Source organism: Bombus flavifrons, chromosome 15 (assembly GCF_040668555.2).
Source record: "Bombus flavifrons isolate JBK064 chromosome 15, iyBomFlav1_principal, whole genome shotgun sequence".
Taxonomy (NCBI): domain Eukaryota; kingdom Metazoa; phylum Arthropoda; class Insecta; order Hymenoptera; family Apidae; genus Bombus; species Bombus flavifrons.
In genome coordinates this window covers 9,831,879-9,848,287 of record NC_138456.1, presented here as the reverse complement: position 1 = coordinate 9,848,287, position 16,409 = coordinate 9,831,879, and the positions used below count along the sequence as shown (strand labels likewise).

Genomic DNA, 16,409 nt, shown 5'->3' with positions numbered 1-16,409 from the left:
GTTATATATTTGTTTAGAAGTAGAGTAGAAGGATAGAATCGTTATTTGTTAAAATGCTTATAAATTTATTTTAAAAAGAAAGTTCGTTAAAACCAATAAAAAGCGTTGCAACTGCTCGATAATAGTAACTTCGTAAATGCATATTAAAACACCATAGGTAGTTTTATATAAGAAAAATTACGAGGACAATGGTTAAAAATGTTTAAGTATTAAATTTAATGTACGTTGAACTAAACATTTGTCTGTAATAAGTGATCTTACCTAAAAATGAAATATTTGATCGAACAGTAATAGCTGTAAAATTATTAAATACAACTCTGTACTTGTGTTTCGATAATGTTTAAAAAATGCAATTCACAACAGCATTGATCAATTTTGTTAAAATATATTTACAAGACATTCGCCTATGGGCTTAGGTGGGCTCTAAGTATAGTCGTACTGCTCGACGTTGGCGATAATCGAGGACAAAATTCACCACCGAAGGTATTGGTTACTCGATCAGAGGATCAAAATTTTCTTCGTCGACGAAAAGAACAAAAGGTAGAAAAAAACTGTGGACGACCTACCTGTGTAACTGGCAAGGTAGTTCTGCACAGACATCGGCAATTTATAGGCACCGATCGCGTGCGAATTCCCAAGGAATCCCATGGTTTGCAGAGAGACCCAGAGAATCGCCAAGGTAGCCACGGAACCCGCCATTAGTCCTCCAGCTGCACAGAACCAAACGATCTTTCGTTATTTATTTGCTGCAAAAACTTCTTGACCGATGATTCAACGCATATACGAACGTATTTACAAAACTAACTGAAAACACTGTTTTTTTTTTATTGCGAAAATACGTTGCAAAATGGTCGTCAGTCGAGTAATTTCGTGCAACAGGGTGTTTACATTTAGACCAATAAATCTCGTTTATTGGAATAGCTTAATAGCTTAAGGTTCGTTGTAGAGATTAATTGATCGATTGGTTGAAACGGCTCTGGCAAATTGTCGTTCTTATGAGATTGCCACTGTCCAGTTCTTCTGTATTTGGTAGACGTGATTCGATTGAACGTATACTTTCAGCTTGACAATCGTATGTTGAGATTGCGCGCAGATATTTTCGCGCGATATAAAGACCTATGTCGTCAAAAATTAATTAAATAAAATATATTAATAACTACAGTTTTAGAAATTACTTACTTTGTCTCTTTTTTTTTGTTTAAGATAAGGAAATAAAGATTGAAGGGGCATTGACGTCATTGATAGTGAGGTTATCAAAAGATGTACGCCGCTTAATTCTGCGTAAACACGTACGCACGAAGCGAAACTCGAAGGCATAATTATAGAATCTTGTTTTCTATATTAATTTCCAGTTGTTATGAGCTCCAATGAGCGTCTTTTTTTTATAACATATGATAAGAGACTGAAATTAGGCGTCAAAACTTGATCATCAAATACGCTGTAAATATGAAGCAAAATAGGTGACACGAACAAAATGATCTCGATATGCTACCAATTCTGTGGCTCAAATAGTCAGACGAAACCTCGAGGTTCGATCTGCCTGTCGAATTGAAACGTTTGAAGATCCTATCGATTAAAAAAATTAAATTGTCAATCCGTTTTATTTAAGATTACCTTGCGTCTACTATTATTCTATCTAGTTGCTACGACTTGCTCGTAAATGTATAAACAGGTTTAAAAAATTAAAGAGAAAAACAAATCATTATCAGATTTCTTATCATCGCCACGATGATGTACATACATACAGTTTTCGCTTACAAGAAAATATAAACAAAAAACGATAGTAATTCTGGAAATGTTACTTACGACTTTTGAAATGAACCGTGCAAACACCTTCGTGATGAAACCATAAATAATTGCATAAAACGACCGGTTACTTTGAAACATACAGATTTCCTAAGACATCAAAGTCTTCTAATTTATTTAAGTTCGTCAAACTCGTTCAAACGTTCGCTATTTCCACTAGCAATAATTTTCAAAGAAAAAAACGAAACACGCACACTGCTACACGTCTACTGTCAATTTTGTTCGCTTTACTATTCACATAAAATCGATGCATCGACTGTCTAGCCGGCTTGTTTTCCTAGAACTACCATTGGAACATTTTTTTCTTTTCTATTTATACCATAAAGAAGATCGACGTGTAAGATTTATGTGTTTGATTACACGTTTATCAGGAAAGCGTAGGTTCGAGATTTGTGAGATAAATACTGCGTTTATTTTCCAGTGGAGCATTTTTCATGCCACGTTATTTCCAAGACTACGCAGTCCGATTCCTAATTGCACAGTTTCTACGTTCTTGATACTTCCTTGACTTTAATGACGCTTCATAATCGACATACATACGAAACAACAATCGCAAATCTGTGGCGCCTTTATTCTATTTGCGTCTTGTATTTTGCTAATATATTTTCATAGCTTCGAGTCGTTACACATCCTATTATTTTCCATCTTTCCATTTATCTTCCTGCCGTTTCGTAATCTACAGGTGATCCAACTCGAACGAAAATAGAATCCGAGCAACGTGTTACGATTATAACGTTTCCAAATTGTTATAATTGCGACTGCAATAGAACCGTGCTGGGACGATGATATTGATAACATTACCGATCAATGATTCATTCACGAGTGGCTACGTGATTAGCATAATATGCATATACAAAACGTTAAAACGATAAGTGTACAAATGCAATCGTACAGAATCACATATGTACGTAATTAAAATTTTTGGCAATAATTATTTAGAAGTGTTATCGCCTCACCGATTTGATAATTTTTTAATATCTTCTACAGATCAACATTTTCAACAATTTTTTCCCGCACATATAATTCCCCGCTCAGCCTTAGTTTCCGAGATATTCATGAAAATATTTTTGCGTTGTAACCTTGATACGCGTTGGATGTCGCTTAGGTTTGGGTTAGACTTATCTACAGACATAATTACATATACGCATTATATGCCTGGGTCGCGATGAATTTACATATCTCGAGTTTCAATTTGTGAAAGGCAGATAAGAAAGAAATGCGACTGTAGTTAATGTTGCCTCGTACTTAACCCGAATTTAATCCAATATAGATCATTACGCTGGCTAGCGGTTAAAAAAGTTTTCATGTAATTTCCATCCAGTAATTTCAAGTGAAATGAAGAAGCTCGATGACCTCTGTTGATTTAGGTTTAGGTTGAACTTTTTACTCCGCTCGAATATCCATTATGCGTAACTAGAAATCCTCTCTCGACTCATTCTGTGTTTACAGACAGATTGAAACGCGAGATTGTAAACTCATGGCGTTGTAAACACGTAATATAATCATGCCGGGTATCTACATAAGTCTAATCGAAACCCTAAACGGCACTCAACGCGCATCAAAGTAAAGATATGAAAAATATTTTCATGTATATGTGGAAAGTCGTTGAAAATGTTGATTTCTACGACATATTCAAAAATCATCGAAGTCGGTGAGGTTCTAAATAATTACAGAATTTTTTTTTAAATAATTTATAGATACTTTAAATGTTTGCGCGCTTTCGACATTTTCGTCATAATATTTATGTATGTCTTAAAAAAACAGAAAGAGAAGAAACATCTCGAAACAAATAAAAATCTAAAATTATTCCCTTCGATTTTGACTGTCCAACGCGCGCCTCACAATAAATTGTGTTTTACATATAATGTTTGAAAAACAAAAGAACTTGTTGAAGTTTAACGCTAAACCAATTATCCAATGTATCTTTCATTTCATATCTTCAAAGTAGATACTTTTATGTCGATCTGTATTTACTAATACCTAAACAATGCAAGAATACTTGGTACTATATCTTTTATGATATACTGGAACAAAGTGTATTTTTCAACTTACCGATATCGCTGCTATCATCAAGATATCAATTATCCTAGAATGGAATTAACCCATTATAAAACCAGAGCGGAATTTACCATTCAGCCGTATTATGTATATAAATTGCACACAATAAGCATCGATCAATAATCGATAATACGCACCGATGAAACGTATCTGCTTGTTATACTTGTGGCGATAACACGGAAAAATTCGAACGATTATAAAAACAAAAAGAAATGTATAAAATTTATCATTTTTCGTAGAACATCGATAGAAGACGATATTGACATAATGGATTACTTTCATAGGTATGTATCCACTTGATTTTTGTCTTCTTATTCAGATCATACGGATGCTAGGTAATTCACGCATTTGCGTAGACAACTTGCACGGTTTTCACTTTCACTTTATACTTCACGGTTCTAACGTCTGGCTCTGACTACTCTTGTATAGCAACAACTACTTTTTCTAGGACAGCCACAGCTGGTGAGATTGAAATAACACGTTCCGTGTACGAAGAAGGTGTAAAAAATGTAGAATAAAGGTTAAACATCTTCTCGTGCGAACGCCTAAACGCCTTAAGTCTTTCATAAACAATTGACAGATAAAAGTAAATTTTCTCTGAAGAAAGAAGGCAAATATTGAACTTCCGTGACTATGAATGAGTTCTACATTACAAATTCTATTTTCTTATTCCGCCGCACGTTAAACATAGGAAAAATATATGATTGGGATGAATGGGTACGAAGAAATGCAAACCAAATCCTATTTCTAAGCCAAAATAAACCAAGATACATCCATCGGACGTAAATTTTAAACGTTACATATAACTGGTACCGATTCAATTTCGATATCTCGTTTCTCTTTCAGGAAATAGCAATCTTTTACTGGAACAGCGTTATAAATAAGCGTAAATTGAGCATCTTCCAGAATGAACGATCTAGCTGTTTCTTTAAGATAGAATTCCAAAAATAGTTCAGCATAAATACCATAATCCAGATGAAAGAGCAGTGAAAAACCTGAAATCAACCATCTTCTTTCTCGCTACTATCGTCATTTCGTAAAACGTAAGTAAAATATCAAAGTATCTTCGTCATACGTATACATCCAAATTATTATCTAATCGCCTCTATTTTCCTGTTCGTGCCAATGTAAACTCTGAAAACATGTACCATGAACCATGTACCATGGTACTTCTGAAGAAAACTATACTTGATCCTCTTCCTTCTCTCCTATCTCACTCTTTAAACGTAAATATATCCTTATCGTTAAAATAACTTTTCAACGAAAGTAGTCGGGTTTAAATTTAGCATTGTCATAGTACAGGATGATTCATTCGAGGCTACGCACCCTGATCGCCACTCTCGCCCTCACGAAAACAAAAATAGAGTGGAACACGGAAGTGCTGTTTGGAATCGAGCCACCCTGTACCTCCGCGTTTCGATTCACAACACGGGACCGAAAAGTGACTCACGAGCCAGATACGATTAGGCAGACTCACCTTTCGTTCTTTTCATCGGTTACCCCGACCTTTAAGAAAATTTCGCGAGATATTTATAACTTGCGAGATACCTCGTATTCCAGTAAAACGCGATCTCCACGCCTGTTTCCCGTCAAACGTTTTAAAATCGAGTCTCGTTACGTCATAGCACCTTGTGTTACAGCGAGTAAATATTGGAAATATCTGACAATAATTGCATTATAACGAACCACAAGCTCTATGCATACAGTTACTGTTTTCCTATTAAGTAATTTAAATTAATTCCCGAGATGGTATTGTATAACGCATTTGAGATAACTCGTTTGTATTGCTCGACACATCGAATCCAGCGTATTCTACGACGTATCCAGCGTGATGAATATTGAACGACAACCGGCACAAATATTTTTCTTACATGCAAATTACTGAACCGAACCATCCGTTATATTCTCTTTATTTATTCGTTTTTCTTCTTTTATCATACTTCGAAAAAGCTTGTAATTCGATCACTATTAAACATATAGAATGTGTTGGAAATTCGAAGTTCCAAGGATAAACGAACAAACAAATGTAATGCCTACTTGATATTACAATATCTTACAATTATTCGTGTCACGTAAAGCCTCAATCATGTAATTACTTTGAGCAACACTGCGTTGTAGTACTTGACGATTCGTTCATTAAACGTAATAAAAATTATCTTCATTTGCTTGAAATATTCGTAACGGATTTTTCACATTCTTTATTATCTACAATTACTATAATCGCCCATTGAAAAAGATATTGTATGTTTACCTTGTATGCATTGTATTGTACGTGTATCTAGATTTCCATATAATCTATTAAAGATACTTATTCTTCTGAAGAGAGCACTTCTTATTCCTATACAGATAAGAACTACGTATTATCCAAGTAGAAAAAATATCTAAAGCTTGAGAAAAAGATCAAGTAAAACAAACGATTCTATGAAGTAGATTACGATTGGAATAGATCTCACATTTTAATGATATCAACAGGGAAGGAAATACACAAGATAATTGAAAATAGTAATTTGTTAGGTTCGAATGAATAATTACGTACTATCGCTGACTAGCTTTTGAATATTAATATTAAGAGAAATTAATTTTCAGAATCATTGAAAATTTCTAAAAAAAAAGCAATGGAAGAGTACATACCTAGTCGAATAAAAACAAATCATAGGTAACGTGGTAAAGACCACCTGTTAAGATATTCTTTTTATTGCATGTTTGTATATCGCATTGAAATTGCTTGGCTACATATTTACTAATGCAAAATGAACGTCAGGTGTATTACAGAATTTTTTGTTTAAATATCTTCTCCTATATACTTTTTTCATATTTCAAATTATATTCTTGCACATATGTATATATAATAATGACAGACTGCACATATTTGTCATTCAACATTTTATTAATTTATATGGTCTATACGTTGTAAAATTAATATTTAAAACATTTTGTCTTTGCTACTGCTTCATACCAAAATAGATATTTCATGGATAAAATATTTAGTCGTTTCTACAGTTCATCTTGTAAAAATATTTTGCAAATCTTTTACACTACTCCGCATTTCTTTTACCACATTTTTCTGTTATCCAATAGTGTACACCAATAAATTTCTTGCTACGTATTTTATTTTTCTCCAAAATTATTTTCACTCTCTGAAAATAACATGGCAATTCACTTCTCGGCTGAGTGTTCCATTTAATGGTAACATGTCACTGTTTTTATTACGTTTAAACTAGTTAAACAGATAATTAAAGATATGGTTAAATAGTTAGCTAATTTTGAAACAGTTCAATAATTAGATAATTTTAAGACAGATAGTCAAATGAACGTAATAGAATATGTTATATCTCATACTGAATTAAGCAAAAAATTTCAATTTTATTGCGTAATTAGTCACAATATTTTCCTGCGAGTGAGTCATACGAGTCAAAGATCTTATTTTCTACGTCATATTTCGTATTACGTTAAAATCCTACAGCCATAACATTGATAAACAATCGAGTGTTTTAAAAATTTGTAGCTTGACCTAGATAACACCGCTGATAAGAGCAATCAATATTACTATTCATTTTCATCCAGCAGGCTTACATCTTAATACGTATTTGACATATTCTAGATAAATTGATATTCCATTTTTACTTGTTATAATAACGTAAGTCATACTGATAGCCAATTTACCATTTTGGTGACTTGCATTCAATAATATGATGGCAGTGACTGTTAAAATGACGTAAGCACAAAGTGAAAGATTGCAATTCCCCAGAAAATAAGTAATTATATTCTATATAAATGCCACATTGCTAAGAACTTTGTCTCAAACCGCAAGAATTATCTACACTGGTTACGCCTGTCTGAATTTCTTCACGCAAGAAGCATACTGAAGTCATAATTTAAAACTTGAAATAAGAGCATCGATTGATTTAGCCGCAGCTAAGATCTATACGCTTTGGCCATCGGTATCTCCTTTTAGATCTGCGGAAATTTCTGTTTCGGCGTTCAAGAGCGGTGTATGTATCTATGTTGTATTTCCAAGCCTGGTTAATTTTATAACCTTGCTATGTATATACATATATCTTTCACCGATAATAGCTAAAATGCTATTTACAATTTTCGTTCGTTTTTGCATTAAAGGCCGCAAAAGAATCACTAAGAGCCATACAAATTTCTTACATGTAGTACAATACATACTATGTGTGTATATCGGCTAATAAGAATCGTTTATGATCGTCGGATATCAAAAATGTGAGTAACACAACATTACCGGACACGTGATCCATGGGCTTCTCCAATCCATGCATCGTATAGGCCCAACGATTGTTGTCAGCCGGCACAACGAGGAACATTTTCAACACGCAAAAGCGAGACAGCTGTGTTCGCGGTAGAAACGATACTTTCAACACATTCAACGCGAATCTTTGGTAATTCTCGCGCCAACACGAATCCGATTAATTACTCGACGAATTGAAAATATTTCTCTTCCGATAAAATGTCAAGTTCAACGAATTAGAGGGATTTCGTTCACAAACTTTCTACGATAGATTCTCGTTGAAAGCTGCTCGTACAGGTGCGTTCACCTCTGACAACTCACACAAGTGAAAAAAATATTTGCGGACGCGCTGCGCTCATGAAAACTAGCTGCTGAAGATGAACCGAAGATTCAACGGTATACAAGTTAGCGAAGGAAACTGAACGCGAGCACGACACCGCGCTACAGACTGCACAATTCTCTCTATCGTCTCTCTCTTTTCTATGTTGCCCCCTCTCATGTGCCCGCTTACCACATTCAGAATCTTACACACTCTCACAGTGTTCCATCTTTCTCATTCACACTCCATACGAACGTCTCTCTCTCTCTCGCTCCTTCAGAGTTTATATACGTTGGACTACACGAGAACGTTTCTTACAGTGGACTAATCTGAAGTTCTTTTATTTGTCGAAAGCAACGAAGTTCATATATTTATGAGAATTTTGTCCTTTTTTCCTTCACAAAACGTTCTATACTCTCGCAACAGGCTCATACTATTTCCGTTTCGTTCGCTCGTACAGGCGCACGTCTCTCTCTTGTTTGCTCGTTCAAGCGCGTGCATTAAGGTGTGTACACACTGATAAGATGACTGCACTATGCAAGCTTGTGCTCCTAAAAATAGTATAAATTATAAATCAAATATCTTCTCATGCTCTACGATGCTATTAGTTATAATGCATAATTGTATCCCGTTTAATGTTTTGTGCGATAGATAATGCAGGATTGTTTGCGCGTTATGTAACTGCGCATGTACCTTCACGACAAATTCATGGCATCCTCCTCTTACACTCAGCAACTTATGTGACTTTTTTGCTGTTTTCATTCTGCGTTCCATGCATTTAGACTGTCTTACTCTCACCTCCGTTGGTATCCCGTACACGTTTATACTACATACGTCTTTATATGCCTCTTTTTTTCCTAAGAAAAATTTCGTGCTCCTACTATCTTTCTTTACCTTAGCGATCTTCGCAAGATCTATCTTGTATACAAAACCGTGCATAAATCTCTTTCAATCCTTCCTTAACCCCTCTCTCGCTCCCTCTCTCACTCACTCACTCTCTCTCTCTCTCTTTCTCCCTTCTCATACACATGCGTGCGCGCAGACGGCACACGTACAATAACACAACCTTGCACATTTTATCATGCTTCCACTCGTTCGCTTGTATACTTCGATTTCTCTCCTACGCACGGTACACGACGATGATCAACTCCCACCACTGCTATACCTGAGCTCATCTATCTGCACGTTGCATATTTCCATCTTTGTTTAACTACAATCTCTTGATTTTTCTATTGCTTTCTCCCTCATACATACATTACGGTACAACATAAATTTTCCGTCTTCGTTTTGCTAGCGCTAGTCATTCTCTTGATTTTACGACTTGCCCGTGTAAGTGTGTATGTGTTTACTTGTTCGCTCGTTCATTCGCCAGACCCCACTATCAGGATAGGGTCACCTTATTCGGTCGAAGAAAAAGACTTCTATCACTCGATGAACACGTGCTCGTTCGGCTTCCCCACCGCTCGTTTCTCGCTGCATGCCAACTCGTAAGCGTGTTCCAGCCGTTCCAGGTTATCGCTGGCCGATTCTTCGTCGCATGATTTTCTGTTTACTAAACGGGGATGTGGAAACACGTGTTCCGTATGATATGACGTCTTCGAAAAACGATTCGAATCCCTAATAATTGAGAATATTCTCGCGTGTCATCGATCGATGTTGGGTACGTAAGTAAAGTAGCGATAGTCGATATCTTTCTTGCTTCGTGAAATTGAGAGCGGCTTTCACGTGGTCGTTGTTATTGCGACTTCTCGAGTTTGAGCTTAGCTGAAGCACTCGAGTTTTTATAAACCTAATAGTTGATCGGTTTTTGTTTGAAAACAAAGCCGCGAAAAATTACAACTTCCATAAGTTATCTTTCAACATGACACGAAATCTAAAGTTTGCTCGTAAATGTTTGTTGGTATGCTTTCAATTTGCACGAAAATACCGTTAAACGCAAGCTGACCATTCATTCTTTCAGTTAGAAATTTGTTTGCGTTCGACTGATGAGTTGAAAATTTCTTGAGTCCCGTTAGTAACAAGAATTTGTATATTTTCGACAGTTACTGGCAATAAATCGTTGGTTTATAATAAATGGAGGATTATTCATCGTGGTCAGATGACCATTAACCTCCTACGCCCTGTATTACATTTATTTCGTTGCAACGTAAATTCCTAGAAAATTTTTCAGCAAATATACATATTTCAGGTTCGTGCAGAAATGTTAGCATTGTCCTGTATTCAACTATCATAAATCAATTCACTTCTCTCACGATTTCCTTAATTTCCCATATTTAAAAATACATACATATTTGTTTGAAAAGATGTTTGCATTCAGTGCAAAATTCATCGAGGCATTTATAGATACAAAAGGTAGACGATATTGTAAATCCAGGTACTCTTTGGTCGAACTGAACCAAATTACGGACAAAGCTGTATCGTAATTTCTGCATTCCTCTGCATTCCTGTCCATGATTGTCTTTTCTTTTATCTCTAAGGTACCCTCCAAACCCTTAAACTGTATATGGCACGTTTATGGTACCCTACCAACAACCCAGTACTTTTCCACTGCTTTCACTGTGGCCTTCCTGTCCTGCGCAGTACCGATATTAACACAAGGGAATAACATGTAGGTAGACGAATGAATACTCGCTATATAAATCGATGTATTAGGTAGTCCCAAAAGTTCCCAAATAATATAAGTCCCAAAAATATTGTAAAACAAAACATGTTGTGTACCTATTATTTCCTTTCAAAACCTAGTACTTATTATACATACGGTACAATGGTTACAACCGATACTAAATAATAAATCTAATATTTCTTATTTCGATCTTATTATACTCTTCTTGTACGAGATTAATAGATGGTGCTATTTGTTTCGTGAAAAATAAATTGTTTTGTAAAATTACTCTCGTATACATTATACGTGTATTTTAATAATTATACATAGATAACCTAATATTGCAGAAAAACGTGTGATATTTATTAAAAAAAAATTTTTTAAAGTCGAAAAATATATGATGATTGAACTATTATCGTTGGGCTGTCACTCGAATTAAGAATAAGGATTAAGGACTGTGTTACCGGATCAATGCGTCTATGAGACGAGCGCAGTTATAAGAGAGTGTTAAATCAATTGGAACTGAAATAAGTACAGTCATGAATCACGAGTGTGTCTATCAATTGAACTCTTGGTACAAAGGCTACGGCAATGACGTTCAATTAAAAAAATTGAGAAATTTATGGAATCGTTGGTCAAGAATATTTGTAATCAAATAAGAACAGCAACTAGTTTAACGGAAGTTCATACTCAAACTGTAAATGAATTTTATAAAAGCATATCTTACGTTTCGTTATTTGAAAAACGAGACTATTTCATTTTGAAAATATCGTCATTTGATATTTTAAAAGTTATCCTTGAAAATATCATAAAACGTTTTCGCGTGTACTCGCGAGATCGTTATACCGCTTTTAGGACTCCTTTTGGCACTTCCTTTTTCGATAACTTATTAACAGTCGAAATACAGAGAACGACTAAGATCCACCGAATGCAAAGAATATGTAGCAATCAATTTTATCTCGAAAATTATATGTACATTTGACAGATTTACCAATTAAATTTAATTCTTTACGTTAATTCTTTATATTCAACGGAAGTCTACTTTCTGTGAAAGCGATATCTGAAATAGAAATCTTGCACATTTTCCGTTCGAATAACCTAGAGTCTAATCCTACACTTATTAATATTAATAGGGAAATTACAGCGACATCAAAATCGATGACTGAAAACTGAAAAAAACTATGTGGATTACGTGATCTCCTTTATCGACGTGAAATTTTCCATAAAAATGATCAAATCAACTTTCATTTCTCGAATTTCACTTCAAACAATTTATATAATGAAAATAAATTGTAAAAGTATACAAATTCCTATCGGGTTGATTCTGTTTCGATTTTTCAACGCTTCTCAACGACTCTCATGATTCTAGACTCTTCGAAAAAATTGAGAATTATTATTATGTATTTTAAATCTTCAGTCAAAGATTAATATTGAACTTTATGTTTAAAACTTACATGTTTGCCCTTTCATATTATTAAACGAGACTTTTAACCTTCTGTTTCTGACGTCAAAACATCCTTATCGGAAATTTAACGTCAGAGTATTGATTAGAAATTCGGAGCAAGTGCAGATGCAGCAACTTGATATTCCACGATCTGTGACCATTTCTGATCCTAGCAACATACTTTTTATATATAAAGTTAAGATTTTAATTACCATGTCGAATAAATAAAGGTAAAATAACAAGGGTCAACCGATCAAATGTTATTGGTAATATAGGCATTCCTTTATCAATATTTACAGTGTAAGTTTTCGAGATTTTTTTATGTAAACATGTGCACGCGTTATTACCAAATATCTGATTTTTGTATATTATCATATAAATCCACGAAGATATGTTACGGTTAATAATTTCTAAACGTAGGAAGCTGTATTGATACGTCAAATACAATCAATTAATACTTAATGGTAGAATAATACATTAATACAATCAAATTTCAAATCTGAAGACGTATTTTAATGTAGCTAAAACTAATTAATTGACAATATAAACTCACACGTGATAAAAAGGATGTACGTGATTGAGACGTATATTTGAACGTGTTTATTAAGAAGATTAGAATTTTATTGTTGTGATTCTGTTGTGCACGATGTAGTAAGTAAGGTACTAATCTTTGCCGTATAGGTTTCAGAACTCCTCGCTTCTAAACAAAGTTGTTTGAATACACGAAAGACTGTTGACGTAGGAGAGATCAAATGTCAAACCCATAAATATCTTGAGTCAAATGCAAACGTTTTTTCTTTCCAAACTGATCTGTAGTAATACGTATATGAATGATAAAAATTAAGAAGAAAAAGGAAAAAAAAGGAAAAAAAAAGGAAAAAAACGTTGTCCTGTCAACAATTAACCGACATATCTTATCACTTAGTAACTAGTAATACTTTCTTGATTGCGACATGTTGACCAACCTTTTAAATGTTCACTATCCCTATAGTAAAGTTAAATATCGTAACATCTGCTTATGTCAATCAACGAAGTCGATATACATACTCATTTCAATCCACATCCACTTGTCATTACTGTTACATCGATTCGAAAAAAGGTTTTAACGACTACCCGATCTACCGTCATAAAATTGCAGTTTCGCATCTATCTACTTCCTTAATTATCTGTTTTATCATGTCATATTCTCCGAACCGGGAGAACGCTGTTTTCGAAATATACTTTCCACATAATCAAATTTTTACTATCTATAAAGTTTATATTAAACAAATATTCCTAAAATTACACTGAATTCAATTAAAATTAGAAAAAGCGCTACACTTTACGTATGAACGTAACGAAGTTTCGCGCTTTCAGTGTGAATTCCTTTTTTTAATGGTTGCTCTCAATTTCTGCATAATTCAATGGCTACGCTAATGGCGACATTACAGCTAATCATAACTTACCTAAATATGACTTCTTGAAATGATCGACTCGCAAGTTTTCATACAGGAAGGTGAACACGTCCACGCCCATTTTTCCGCTTGAAAATAGAATAGTTGGGCTGCTGGAGCCCTACGCCAATTTTAACTTTTTGGAAAATTGGCGAACAACAACAGAGCTAATCTTCCGTGCGATCGATAAAACGTTTTCCGGACGCGACTCGAAAATTCTTGACCACTATTTACCAACTGATTACTGGACTAATTATTCGGAACGATCGATAGGAAAGAGAATCGGTAAGTGACGACCAGAGGAACGTTGAATTTAAAAAATAAATAATCAACAAACTCTCACAGATTGGGCGTACTTCCTGTACGATCGACTACCCGAATTCGACTCTCCCGGTGGAATACTGCTAATCCCCTCTACCCCGCCCAGAACGTAATCCTGCAGGGCGCATGCGCTTGTCCCTATGGAACTACAGTATGCGTCTATGTTCATGCGTACCAACAATAAAAGACCATTGTGCAGACGGCGATAAATGTTCGATTCGATTTCTCGTTTCGCAGGCTTCCAAACGGATTAATTAGGTACGTTAAACCGCGAACACTTGCAAACGATCGTACTAGCGATGACTTTAAGCAACGATTAAAGTCTTGCATTATGGTAAAATTGAAACCTCGCGCTATAGTATTAACGCAAACATGAATGTAGCTTGGAAACTTGAAATGAAATTTTGCAATTTAAACTTTGGTAATGTCAGTTTGATAATGTCAATCATAGAGCAGTGTTTATGGATTCTTGTCGAACTAAAAGTGTTTAGAAATCGATATAACTGTTTGTTTTGTTGTTTGCCTGACACAGTTTGAAGCGGTTCGAACGCATCGCTAATTGTAAAGCATCATGGACCATGACTTATTTAATAGAGTTGAGGGTCGCATTTTAACTAGAGTATTAAACTTGCAAAGAGCTCAAATGTTGTCTATTAATTTCAAGACAAACTTCGTTTAAGAGGTATTCTAATTTCTTAAAAACTCTTCCAATTTAAATATAACAACCACATCAACAAAATTTCTTTCCAGGACTCCAAGGTCAGAGTTGTTTTCTGGAGAGAGTAAGATTTGTAGAATATACGCTTTCATGCGACAATAATCTATTATGTATTTGAAAATAGAACTTTTTATGCGTTAACTCCTCGTGAAGTGTTTAATTGCACTATTCTATGTAGATAACTTAAGTCTCCACGTCAATTACAAGCAACAGAATCAGAAAAAACGTACAGAAAAAACAGAAATATCCGTACTATGCGCTATGGCCTACATTCTAATGAAACGCCTGACTAAATGAAAAATTCGCATTCCTCGGTGAAATTCCCATTTTGTTCGAGTTCCTGCATTTCGCGAATTCCTTCCATACGATTGTAAAAGTGAAGAATATAAATTCGCTATTTGCCAGGTGGCGTGCTTCTTGTAGTGCAGAGGATAGTTCGAACGAAAACGAACCACGATTGTTCTACCTGTATTGCTCGTTCTTCCACCTCGTCATGAAAGCCAGTAAAAACCGTACAGTGGGGAGCGGAATAGCAAACTCGGCCGTTTCCCTAGGAAGGTAGGGGAACGGGAGGAGACGAACCATACGAAGATCGTATGGAATGGTTATCTGTCACGCGTGTATCACGTGCTCGTTCGACCGGCCGGCATCTTTACCGTTTCTTGTCTGCATCCATCGCTGAATTTCTTGTGCGCTCAAACGAAATTTTCAAATCTGCCTTGTTTTTATCAAAATGCACGAAAAAGGTCGAACGATTGATAACGGTTGTTTAAATAAAACTATATTTGAGGTAATTTTTTAGTATGTACATAATTTGAAAAAGCGTGCGCGTTCTATTTCTAACGAACCTTGAGATAACTAAAATTCAGATACATATTGCAAATATAGACATCGTAGCATAATCATAACCACAAGTGCACTGAGAACTGACTCATGGTTAACGAATTCCTTTTCTGTATCTGAGTTTAAATCTAGTTTTTTACAATGCCATTCTGTTGTTAAGGTTGTCACGTAGTCAAACTCGAAGATGGTATCCCGCTGGGGGTAACCATCCACGTGTTATTTAGCAATTAAGTTAGAAAAATTTACCAAATGTTCAGCTGGACAAATTGTAAAGTACAAATTAAATAAAAAAGAAAAAAAGGTTATCGCCGATCAGCTGAACATTAATGAAATAGATATATATATATAATTGACTTTTTGGTAATTAATTTGACGTTGAAATTTTATCATTATATATATATATATATATATATATATATATATATATATATATATATATATATATCTTCTAATAAACTTTACTGAGTTGCAAAAATAACATAGAAAATAAGCTTCTGATTTACCTCGTGTGTTATAAATCTGTATAAGATAACATATTTCTACACGCTCTTCTATTTATTCCAAAAGGTGGCCAGGAAAACACGTACGATAATATGTGCATATTTAGTCATCT

General features: G+C 34.8%; 1 protein-coding gene and 1 long non-coding RNA gene across 6 annotated transcripts in view; one reads left to right on the top strand and one right to left on the bottom strand.

Annotated features, from left to right (window-relative positions):
- Window positions 1–16,409, bottom strand: part of LOC138187697 (peroxidase) — a 31,811-nt gene that overhangs the window by 11,515 nt on the left and 3,887 nt on the right. For 2 of the 5 annotated variants that reach the window (XM_069128738.1, XM_069128741.1), the window contains exons 1-2: window positions 8,111–8,571; window positions 567–710 (exon numbers count right to left, since the gene is read on the bottom strand). In XM_069128738.1, coding sequence (XP_068984839.1) covers window positions 567–710; window positions 8,111–8,192 — 226 coding nt within the window. In that variant the 5' untranslated portion in view covers window positions 8,193–8,571. Of the gene's footprint in view, window positions 1–566; window positions 711–1,806; window positions 2,087–8,110; window positions 8,572–13,926; window positions 14,274–16,409 lie in introns of those variants that run through there. The other 3 variants (XM_069128740.1, XM_069128743.1, XM_069128742.1) reach the window with 3 other exon arrangements.
- LOC138187698 (uncharacterized) lies at window positions 14,406–16,195 on the top strand. Its single transcript, XR_011175245.1, has 4 exons — window positions 14,406–14,493; window positions 14,768–14,917; window positions 14,986–15,267; window positions 15,359–16,195. It is a non-coding gene; the product is annotated as an uncharacterized LOC138187698 (long non-coding RNA).